The sequence below is a fragment of the Microtus oregoni genome, unplaced genomic scaffold, assembly GCF_018167655.1.
Source record: "Microtus oregoni isolate MIOR12 unplaced genomic scaffold, Mior012 000028F_ref0000031, whole genome shotgun sequence".
In the NCBI taxonomy this organism is placed as follows: domain Eukaryota; kingdom Metazoa; phylum Chordata; class Mammalia; order Rodentia; family Cricetidae; genus Microtus; species Microtus oregoni.
Window position 1 is genome coordinate 19692453 of NW_024543087.1, and position 12512 is coordinate 19704964.

The window sequence follows — 12512 nt, forward strand, 5'->3', positions numbered from 1 at the left end:
ACTCTGGAGACAGAAACATGTGGATCTCCGAGTTGGAGGTCAATCTGGTCTACATAGCAAGGTCTAAGTCACCAGAGCTATGTCTTTCAGACAGGACAGAACATAATGATGTGCACACACATGGTGCTATGTTCCAGGCTTGCATTCATCTTGTGTGTTGTGTGCTTGTACTTTCTCATTCACACAGGCATCTTGGCTGCTTCATAGAGCAGAGCATCTTATATATCACATTGCCTTTTAGAGTCAAAATGCTTGGATTATCTTTAGTATTTATATTCAGTATTTATATACTGGTTATATTTCAGTATTTTCAGTAGTCCTGGTGTGTTGCTATTGCCAAAATAAGTCTGTGTACGTGAAGTAGGATTAGAATAAAGAGTTACCCCACATCACACTGTCCTTTAATAACAAAAGTCTGACTTGTATATGTCTTCTATAGGAATTGCTATTCTCCCTATGCCACCTTTCCCTGTGATTAGCTGATAAACACTCAAGAAATCATCCTACTTTTAATATTAAATTCAGCAAAGCATAATTCATAAGGTAAATTTAGCTGGAAATTAGGCTTCATTCCAAAGGCACAACATTAACTACAGTCCCTGGTGTTTTGAGGGGGGGGTCGATAACTAGAAGTTACTTTTATTTTATTGTATACTACCTGATTCTTTGTGTCAAGTTGCAGGACTGGTTTTATAAAGCTGGCAGAGTTTGTTCTAGATAGCTTTTTAGGGACCATCTTTCCCTTTTTCCAAAGGAAGGTGACAAAGAGATTGCTACTAAGATGCAGGAGCTTGCCCTAAGCGAGGGCGCCTTACCCCGGCACTTGCACACTGCGATGTTTACAATCAGTTCAGATCAACGCATGCTTACAAACAGGTAAGTTGTCTAATTCCCATAAACTAACTTTCTGCTAAGGTCATGTTTCTACATTGTATGAACAAAGAGAGTTAGGATCATGCCAGCATTCCACTTTCTTTTGATCCTCCCAGTTCCATGAAGGATGAAATGATTATTGTCTCTGTTCATGGATAATTTGGGATAGAATTGGCGGAGGGTGGGGTCTGGTTCTTTTTCTGTTGTCATGTCAGAAGTCTTGACTCACAGTCCTGGGAGGGGAGCTGAGAGAAGGCATTCTAGAAACTTAGGAATCTTCAGTATAGGCCCAGGCCGTTTTGTTTCCTCGGACTGTTTGCATCACACAGCCCCACATGGGAAGCTTTCAGGGTTAATTTTTTTAGAAAATTTGGTCAATTAGGTAATCTACTTTATAAAAAAAGAAAAGAGAAAGGAAAAGATCTTAACCATATTTCCACCCTATTTTAGGCTTGTTCCAAATCTTTTTTTTTTTAAATATTTATTTATTTATTATGTATACAGTATTCTATCTGTGTGTATGCCTGAAGGCCAGAAGAGGGCACCAGACCTCATTACAGATGGTTGTGAGCCACCATGTGGTTGCTGGGAATTGAACTCAGGACCTTTGGAAGAGCAGGCAATGCTCTTAACCACTGAGCCATCTCTCCAGCCCCCTTGTTCCAAATCTTTGACCAGCCATCTTTTTTCCACCAAGTCACTTAAGTGAAAAGAAACATCAGTTGCCTTGTTTACTCCAGGCTGCATGAGTTGCACCATTTTAACTTTATGGCTTCTGATAGGTGACCCTCTCAACTACCCCGAGCATACCTGATTCTGAAATTTCAGTTTTGACTTTAGATGTAGCATAACTTCCTTGTGCATCTTTTGTCAGTACTTGTAATAACAGATTAATTTTATCAAATCAAATTAACTGCTGTGTGTACACATATTTTAATTTTTTATTTCTTTAAATGGATAAGCACCTATGGCATATTTATAAAATAAAAATTCAAGCCAGTCAGATGGCTCACTTGGAAAAGGCACTGTCCACCAAGCCTTCCAAAACTGAGTCTAGTCTCCTGGACCCAGACAATGAAAGATGAATACCAACTCCCACAGATTGTCCTCTGAACTCGGTGACCCATGCACTCACATGCACACTCAACGCACACACACTCACACACTCAATAAACCAATGCAATAAAAAAATAAGAAAGTAGTGCTCTAAAGCAAATTAGTGTAGCTGTTAGCGAAGCACTTTAATTTAGAGGAAATTCTGAAATATTAATATTTGATAGAGTGTCTCAAAATCTTCCCCATTGCATATTAAATTTTGACAGTTTTTAACATCTAAATTATTTTTTGTAGCCATATTTCTTATAATTATGAAATTTGTTCTTTAAAATTCCTTTCTATTCTAGCATAGCTAAAGCAGAAACCCTTCTCAACGTCTGCTTTTTTCAGACAGCTAAGTAGACATCTAGTGGGACTCTGGACAGCTGATAATACAACCGCCACAAACTTGTTGAAACGCATTTTGGTGAGTCCACTGAGGAAAAGAAAAGCTTTTTTTTATGCCTATCAGACAGAATTTATGATGTTATTCACACCCTAACTGAAAAGGCATGCACTCTAGGACATCCACACAAGTTGCCCCGTGACCAAATTGTAGTGTTAGCATGTTTGGGTTTTGACAGCGATTTTCTTTTGTTTTCAATATGGATTTCCTATTTTGTTGTTAGCCACCAGGCTTGTTGGCATACCTGGACAGCTCAGATCCAGTTCCGGAGAAGGATGCTGACCGCATGCACGTCAGAGACAATGTGAAAATAGCAATGGCAAGTACTGTCCAGACTGGCTCTTTGGGGCTACAGTACTATCGTACCTCTTCTCTGGAAGACTAAAAGCCAGAAAACCAGAGCTGCTTTGAGTCCTGAAGGTTACGTCTCATAAAATCCACCTGTTTCAAGTTGTACAGCTAATTAACTTTTAATAGACCCACAGAGTTGTGTAACTATCACCACAGTCTAATTGTATGAATGATAGTATGTTTTTCTCTAATTCAACTTAATCATACATTCTTTAGAAATTTCAAGTGTATGTGGTATTTTATAAAGAAGATGGTAATAGGGATAAATGCTGAATACAAGTTACTTGTAACTTTTCCTCTTTCATTAGCTCTGTTAATTATGACTGCCCTGAGCTGGATGTGATGGCACACACCTTTAATTCCAGCTCTTGGTAGGCAGAGGCAGGCAGATCTCTTGTCTACATAGTGAGTTCCTTGCTATCCAGGGCTACATAGTGGGAACCTGCCGCCTAAATAAATAAATAAATAAATAAGAAAAATGTACTGTCCCTGAGTTAATTCTGAAAGTATTTCTCATGTTGCTGTGTGATGTTTCTTACATCTTCCTTGCCGTCTTAAAACATGAGTGAGGGGACTGATTCTCATATAGGAAGCTTTATTCCTTATAGAAGTTTTCACTTCTGTTTCTTCATTAAACTCTAATGTATAGTTTTTATTTTCTTATTTGAAATAGTGTGACCCAACGGTATATAGTTTTAAGACAAATGTGATAGTAGTTAAGTAATGAATTTCAATATTACATTACAGGATCAGTATGGAAAATTTAATAAAGTTCCTGAGTGGCAAAGACTAGCTGGAAAAGCTGCCAAAGAAGTTGAAAAGTTTGCCAAAGAAAAAGTTGATCTTGTGTTGATGCATTGGAGGGATAGGATGGGCATTGCTCAAAAAGAGGTATGTCTTTACTTAGGAGCAAGGTTCAGTGTGTGTGTGTGGGTACAGTTTTTTTTTTTAAAGATTTATTTATTATGCATTCAGTATTCTGCCTGCCTGTATGCCTGAATACCAAAAGAGGGCACCAGATCTCATTATAGATGGTTGAAAGCCACCATGTGGTTGCTGGGAATTGACCTCAGCACTTCTGGAAGAACTTCTGAGCCATCTCTCCAGCTGTGTACAGTTAAAGAAAAGAAGTTATGAGTTTGAAAAGAACAAGGAGGTTTGGAGGGAAGAAAAGGGAAAGGAGAAATTTTATAATTTCTGTCTCAAAAATTATTTTTAAAAAAGAGGTTAAAAGGAAATGTATCTTAGTTCAGACCCATTCATTCACAGGTGTGACATTCAGATATTCCTGACAGAATACTAAGAGCTTAAAAAAAATTAATGTCACTTAATTCTGATTCATATTTTCCTCAGTTACTAGTTTGGATAACTAATGATTAAAATTTTAGTTAGATAATATAAAATTGCCGTATTAAATTTTCTCCTACATATTCAAATTTTCATGTTTTGTCTTGCAAATGCAAAATATAGTATACTTGTTAGACTGTTTTATTCAGAACTAAACACATTTTTGTGATACTCTTCCTTGAACCAGTGTCAGAGGTGAAGTTTGTTTCATTCTTCTGACACATGCCATGTAAGTCCCTGCAGCCTGCACACTCTGTCATGGGTTAAGTATGAACAGAGTGCTATTTGGGAGCTGACTTACTCTCAGTTTTTCTGATGGCACCTCACAATGTTTTTATTTTGGAAGATTATTTCCTTATTAAAAGAAAATAATTTTCACCTTCAAATGGATTTCTAGCAAGTTGCCAGACTGCCTAAATATGAAAGAACAAACATGTTGTGTATTGATCTGAAATTTGGATCTGTCTTGAGTTATTTAGAAGTTAAGAATGATAGGTTAATGCTAACTTGTCTGCATGATGACCACAGTGTAAAGAGCCACTAAGAGGCTGTCAGCCTTCTGGGGTGGAGCACACCGAGGTCGAGGCTGTGCTTGCTAGCCCTATCACCCACTACTCAAGTTGCAGTCTTTTCAGAAATGCATTTTCCCTCTTTCTAAAATCAGAATAGCATTACTTCCCATCTCTGTCTTACGTAGTTGCTTTGATGTACAAATGAGATGATTAAAGCACTGTGTAGCTATCTGTCCATGACAGTTCTGCTGCAGCATTTGAAATACATGTATGTATGATTAAAATATTTTTCAGTTCTTTAAAATTGCAAGTTCCTGACTTCAGCCAGTTAAGCCCATTTCTAAAGTAATGGTTATTTCAACTTTTCAGTATCTGATATTATATGTAACTTTTATAAAACATACATAATCCTGAACATGAAGCTGCTTAGCTAGCAAAGGGATATCTGTTGCAACAGTGATTTAGAGGAGAAAGAAATATTTTTAGTACCAAAACTATCTTACTGATAGTTGGTATTATTTGCATTGTATAGCTACAATTTTGAGCACATGGTGAAAATATTTGGGTCATGAAGATGAACTGATTATTACTTGGTTTGTATATTGTTTTTAACACTAATTTATGAAGGAAACAGAGGTTAAGTTTTGTGGCTGTCACCTGCATAGAAGCAAACAACATCAGAATGGTGGTATTTGTGGTGGTCTGTACCTTCCTTAATCTGGCTGCCCAATTTTGAGAGAGCTGCATCTCTTAGAATGAGATATTCACGGGGCCAGTTTCAACTGCTGTTGATGCTATATGTTAGATTAGGAGCACCTTTGGTTAATGCTGACTAATTGATTAAATTTAATTAATTAACTAATTAATTTGGCATTTTTGTTGTTTTGGTACATGTTTTGTGCTTTCAGTTTAGGAATTTTCTTTTTTAGTTAGTAATGATATTAAGCTTAATTTTGTACACTTATGAGGAATTTATTATTTTTATTGGTATGAAATTTGTATTTTTACTATTCTAAACTGCTGTCGATGTATATGAAAAGGTGGGAATTTAATGAAAGCACTGTATTATTGCTTTAGTTTGGATTTTGGTTTTTAACTGGGCTTTTCTAGAACTTACCTTTAGCTCTCCAGCCACCCACCTCAGCCTCTGTGCCTTGTCACTGGAAGTACTTCTGATTTCTTTTTTTTTTTTTTTTTTTTTTTTTTAATTTATTTATTTATTTATTTATTTTTTAAATATTTATTTATTTATTTATTAAGTATACAATATTCTGTCTGTGTGTATGTCTGCAGGCCAGAAGAGGGCACCAGACCTCTTTACAGATGGTTGTGAGCCACCATGTGGTTGCCGGGAATTGAACTCAGGACCTTTGGAAGAGCAGGCAATGCTCTTAACCACTGAGCCATCTCTCCAGCCCAGTACTTCTGATTTCTAATGAGAAGTTTTCAGTAAAGAATTGAGTTTTTGTAAACACCAAACTTACACTTATTCAAGTCAGTTTGTGTTAGTTTTTATGATGGTGTATGGAATTAAATTTTATTGTAAACACTTCCATACATAACCAGTAAGTTGTATTTCAAGCAATTTTTTTTCAGATTTAGTCTTTATTTTTATTCATTCTATGCCGTATAGTCTGTTTTCTTGTTTTATCTGAATTGTCACACTAATGAAGTCTAGACTTCAGGTTTTTATACCACTCTGTGCTTTGTGCTTGTTACTCGAGGATTAGGGTTTTCATGTCTGAAATATGTACAGTTACACTTAGAGCAGGTACCCCTAAGGGCATGATAACCTTCAAGGATTGTTTAAGATCATCTTTACCTTCCAATTGCAAATCTTACATAGCTACCTATTTTAGAAACAGGGTTCAGTGCTTTATAGGAGTTCTGAGGTCTACAACTGCCAAAAATTTGAGTTATAGGTTTCAAAAAACATTGAAAAGTGGAGATGATTTATATTGGTGACATTCTTGTTTAATTTGTATTATAGGTAACAGCTTACCAGATTTAGATTTATACTGTCCTTTTTATATTTTTCACCTTATTTTTTTTTCCTTTTTACAATTAAATTCAGGACAAAAACCATATGGTGAGTTAAGCCCTTTACATGTGTAAAGTGTGCTGAACTGGCGTGTGGCATTGTCTTGACATGCTTTGGTGTTTCCATCTGACTTCACATTACCTGGATGCAATGCTAATTTCTTCCCCGTCAGCTGCTTCCATGTGTGCTCTCCCCTCTTGGCTTTGGGAGTGGTGTAATAATGTAATGTTTTTACACTTGTTATGTTTTTTTTCATGAATTTTTATTAATTGCATGTAAATGTTTGAAGCAAATCAGTTTTTGACTTGTAAACTTTCCTTGTGATAGTGTAAACATTATAGCTTTGGTGTTGAAATAGCAATTTTTGGTTACACGGGTGATATTTGAGCATCAGTGAAAACAATTGCTAGCAGATGATTTGGAATGGTTAATGTTATGGACTGTTTCACTAACTTAGTTTCTGCCAGCTTGACAAACACGGTTCCTCAGTTTTTAGGTGATGTCCTGCTGCCGTGTCTGATGGGTTTGTTCAGTGGCTATGTTGTGTGCTGTGTAGTTGTACTTGTTTGTTCTCTTTTCTAGAACATAAATCAAAAGCCAGTAGTTCTTCGAAAAAGAAGACAAAGAATAAAAATAGAAGCAAATTGGGATCTCTTCTATTACAGGTAAACTTGAGGCCTCTCTCCTCCTGGAGGATGTGGGGCAGGATTGTCTCTCAGGGAACAGTGACTTATGCTGCAGATCCAGATCCTGAAGATGGAACTGTTAAGATTGGCTCCATTAGACATGCTCTTAGAGAGTTAAGGCTAAGTCAGCCATCCAAGGAGCTTAAGTTATTTTAAGAATTTTATTAAGACTTAGTGTTGATTACATAGGCTACTTCTGTGGCTTAGAATTAGCTGCTTACCTACCTTCACCCATGTTCGAAGTGGAGTCTTAAAAGTGGTGGATGATAGCCGAGCAGTTGTAGTGCAAACCTTAAATCCCAGCACTCGGGAGGCAGAGGCAGGTCGATCTCTGTGAGTTGAAGGCCAGCCTGGTCTACAGAGGGAGTTCTGGGATAGGCTCCAAAGCTACAGAGAAACCCTGTCTCAAAAAGCCAGGATTAAAAAAAAAGAGGTGAATGCCTGCAAGAATGGCCAAGATCAAAAAACTGATGACAGCTTATGCTGGAGAGGATGTGGGGAAAAGGGAACACTTCTGCATTGCTGGTGGGAATGAAAGCTAGAACAACCCCTTTGGATGTCAGTATGGCGATTTCTCAGAAAATTAGGAAACAACCTTCCTTAAGACCCAGTAATACCACTTTTGGGTGTATATCCAAAGGATGCTCAATTGTGCCACAAGGACATGTGCTCAACTATGTTCATAGCAGCATTGTGTGTCATAGCCAGAACCTGGAAACAACCTAAATGCCCCTCGACCAAAGAATGGATAAGGAAAATGTGGTACATTTATGCAATGGAGTACTACACAGCAGAAAAAATGCCATCTTGAATTTTGCAGGCAAATGGATGGAGCTAGAAAACATTATTTTGAGTGAGGTAACACAGACACAGAAAGACAGTTATCGCATGTGCTCACTCATAGGTGGTTTTTAAACATAAAGTAAAGAAAAGCAGCCTACAAACCACAATCCCAGAGAACTTAGACAACAATGAGGACACTAAGAGAGACTTACATAGATCTAATCTACATGGGAAGTAGAAAGTAGACAAAGACAAGATCTCCTGAGTAAATTGGGAGCAAGGGGACCTTGGAAGAGGGGAGAGGCAGGGAGGAGAGCAGAGAAAAATGTAGAGCTCAATAAAAATCAATAAAAAAAAAGAGGTGAATGATGAAAGCCTAAGAAGATTGGTAAGAAATGAATGTCCATTCTACTGGGCCTTCCACACGCTGATCCTGTCCCCTTCTCTCGGTGGACAGACATTAGAGAGGTAACATTCAGGAAGACAGTTGCATGGTTTTTGAAAGTTCTTTGGGTTACTCAGGGAGCTCAGTCTGGAGATGGTTTGAAAACATCCTGCATTAGGGTTAGGGTTAGACATTGCATACCATTTCAGGTATAGGATACCTTAAGTATATGCTTTGGATTTCTTCCTCAGGAATCTCAGTTGTAGTTTTCCCTGAAGGCACTTTTGAAACCCTGAAGTGGCACTTGCTAAAGGGCTGCTGACTAATAAACAGCAGAAGTAAAATCCATTCACCACAGCCTAGGTTTTTTCCACATTTGTTGTAATTATTTTTCCTGCAGTCCTACAGAAACTCACTGGGTCATCTGTGAGGGCCACAGGTTGCCCTGAAATTGAATAACTGATGAGATTCTTTTCTTTTTTTTTTTTGTTTTTGTTTTTTCGAGACAGGGTTTCTCTGTGGCTTTGGAGCCTGTCCTGGAACTAGCTCTATAGACCAGGCTGGTCTCGAACTCACAGAGATCCTCCTGCCTCTGCCTCCCGAGTGCTGGGATTAAAGGCGTGCTCCACCATCGCCCGGCTGATGAGATTATTTTCTAATTTAAATTTTTATTAGCTACAAATAATTGAAACTGAAATATCCATTTCAAAGCTTCATGCAAATTTATATAATAGTATAAATTTCCAAAATAAAAGAATTATATAGTGAATACCTATGTGTTTATTACAAGATTCTACTATTGACATTTTACTGATTGCTTAACACAGAGTTTTGGGTTGGTTTTTTTTTTTTTCTTGGTAAAGTTTAATAATCTCGTGATTTTCTTGCTTATTATAAGGTGCAATAAGGGCTGTTGATAGATCTTGAGAGATGCTTGTTTCTTACTATTTCGTGATTGCTTATGTGTCTAGGTTTAGTCAAGACCATGCTAGATCAAACCTCATTTGGAATTTTAAAACACGAGAAGAGCTGAAAGATGCCCTTGAGTCTGAAATGAGAACGTTCAACATTGACAGAGAGCTTGGCAGTGCCAGTGTCATCTCCTGGAACCACCATGAATTTGAGGTACAGCTTTGTTTTCAGAAAACATTCATCTCAAAGAATAAAAGCATCTTTGGAGATTTAAAAATACTTATTTAACTGTGTCCTTAATATAACATAAAATATTGGAGAATTCTAATCTTTGCTTGAGACAAAAATAAAGAATGAATTTTGATCAGTAACTTAACATTATACCTGATAATTATGCATGACTTTTAGTAATAACTTAAACTTATGCATTCAAATCGGATCTTTGCATATTGTTGTGCCCCATTTTTTGTGACTTTAGTTTTTTTCTTTATTGAAATGTAGGTTTTTAAATTATGATTTTATTCTGGTTAAAACTATATTTTGCTACTTTGTTAAAGTAATTGATGTGAAGAGTGAAGAAAAACACATGGTAGATAATTTGATGTTTTTGAATATTTAAGTATATGAGTATGATGTATGTTATATTTATAGTGATGTGCTATGTGATGCTGTTTTGCTTATTCATGGAAGATCATATTGGCCAGTGACATTATAACCATTTTATTTGGTATTAAACATGTTTTGGACTGTTTGCAAAAAAGCAGAATAATCCAGCAACATGCCTATCAGAGTGTATACCCATTGCTAAGTGATATATGATTGTATATAATTGAAACCAACGTATTCGACCATGCGCATAATCCTGCTGGCTTTGATATTTAACCTAGTTAGATGTACTCAGCACCTCCTTGGTTTAAGGCACCTGTAGTCTCCTGGGTTTCCTTTTCTGTGCACTCTTTTTCAATCTTCTTTACTCCTCTCTCATCTCCATGACCACAAGTTGGCCTGGTATCTTAGGGTTTCTATTGCTACAAGGAAACACCATGACCAAAAAGCAAGTTGGGGAGGAAAGGGTTATTTGGCTTAACAGTTAGACGTCATAGTCCACCATTGAAGGAAGTCAGAACAGAAACTCAAGACTGGAACCTGGAGACAGAAGCTGATGGCAGAGGCCATGAAGAGGTGCTGCTTACTGGCTTGCACCTCATGGCTTGTGTAGCCTGCTTTCTTATAGAACCCAGGACCACCAACTAAGGAGTAGTACCACCCACAATGTGCTGAGCCCTCCTCATCAATCACTAATTAAGAAAATGCCCTATGGACTTGCCTACAGTCCAATTTTATGGAGGCATTTTCTTAATTGAGGTTTCCTTCCTCTCAGATGACTTCTGCTTATATCAAGTTTACATAAAACTAGCCAGCATACCCAGGGATAAGTTCTTGGGCCTCTTTTCATTTATATTCATTCCCTTAATGATCTCATCATCTTATGGTTTTGATTTTTTTTTTCAAAAAGTTCATCAGTTTTTGTCTCCTGCTTAGGCTTTCTTTCCTAGAGAATGTACATAGGTTCATCCTCAAATTGGACATATAATGGTCTTTCTTCAGGCTTGTGCTGTTTGACCTTCCTTCTTCTCTTGTAGTCTCTTTTGACCTTAGATAACAGATAGTTGTAGTCAGAGGCATTGGAACCATCTTGTATACTACAAACCTGGTTTTACAAGCAAATTCTGTCATATAGCCTTCAGAAATTATCCAGAACTCTCCTTTCTGTTGGACTGTATCACCATCAGCCTTGCCTCCCTGAAATCTTGCCAACACAGTAGTGACAAGGTCGCCTGATTCATGAGCAGGCAGAGTGTTGGAGGTAGAGCTCAGTGCTGAAGTGCTTGTCAGTATTGCAATGAAACACAGAAGTGAGTGGATTGTATAAATTCTCTGCTCAGTCCTTGCTGTTTCTGTGGCTTGTCACTTCATATACAGTTAGATTAGGTTCTTGATATGACTGCAGGACCTGTGTCCCCCTCAAACCAAAATGTTTTCACTTTGGCCTTATCTCATCCTTCTCCCCCACTCTGACTTTGTTCCATTTACACTGACCTCTTGGATACCACGTATTAGTACCTCAGGGTCTTTCTGCTTGATGTTAGCCTCTGCCTCTAAGAAATCTTTTTGGAAAGCCTTTTAATTTGTTTTCTCATCTCCTTCTTCAATGCCGTCATCTGATGGGCTTTCCCTATCTATGCTGTTAAAGCTTAGTCCCCTTTGTACGTAGGCATGCGTTCCTTTGTATTCCCTTTCCTTTCCACTTTCCTACTTCACTCTTTAGCACTTACTAGCACCCATTCAATTTTTCAGAGATACCTAAGATACATTTTTATTTATTCTTTCAGAACTTCATGCATGCATACAATATTTTTGGATCCTATTCATTACAGTTCCTCCTCCAACTCCTCCCAGATGTGCTTCCACATCCCCCTTACAACTTCCTATCCTCTTAACTTATTTTTTAATAACCAACAACTGTCCAGTTAGTGCTGCCCGTCTATGCATAGATGTAGGTTTATCTACTGGAGCATGGTCAGTCTTCTGGGGGCCACACTACTGGAGAAGCTGGTTTTCCCTCTCCTGGCAGCCATCAGCTATCAATAGCAGTTCAGTTAGGTAGGGCTCGTGCACCTCCCCAATCATGCTGTCTGGTGACTGGCTTGTCTTGTGCAGCAGCCACAGCCATGGTGAGTGTGTGAGTGTAGTGGTCCTGTCAGGCTCAGAGGTCACGGTTTTGTTCTGATCCTCCCCAACCTCTGGCTCTCACCATCTTTCTCCTTCCTTTTCCTCAATGCTCAGATCCCACAGCTCTCTGGACAGCCAGTCTAGACAGATGGCAAATTCTTCAAGATGGAAAGCTGTAGGGGTACACCCAGTGATGACCTCTAGCCTTCACATACGCATGCATGTGTACACACACACACACACACACACACACACACACACACAAATAGTGTATTACCTGGTATTTTAAGGAATGATAAACTCAGCCAGGGATGGTGGCACATGCCTTTAGTCCTGCACATGGGAGGCAGAGGCAGGCGGATCTCTGTGAGAGCAACCCCAGCCTGGT

General features: G+C 38.1%; 1 protein-coding gene across 3 annotated transcripts in view; it reads left to right on the forward strand.

Moving 5' to 3' along the window:
* Positions 1–12512, forward strand: part of Dnajc13 (DnaJ heat shock protein family (Hsp40) member C13) — a 123249-nt gene that overhangs the window by 53800 nt on the left and 56937 nt on the right. For 2 of the 3 annotated variants that reach the window (XR_005976505.1, XM_041677122.1), the window contains exons 17-23: positions 755–876; positions 2320–2395; positions 2598–2693; positions 3473–3616; positions 6659–6673; positions 7208–7290; positions 9451–9604. Coding sequence is in view for 2 of the 3 variants with exons in the window: in XM_041677122.1 (XP_041533056.1) it covers positions 755–876; positions 2320–2395; positions 2598–2693; positions 3473–3616; positions 6659–6673; positions 7208–7290; positions 9451–9604 (690 nt within the window). In the remaining variant the exon portion in view is untranslated. The remainder of the gene's footprint in view (positions 1–754; positions 877–2319; positions 2396–2597; positions 2694–3472; positions 3617–6658; positions 6674–7207; positions 7291–9450; positions 9605–12512) is intronic. The other variant, XM_041677123.1, reaches the window with a different exon arrangement.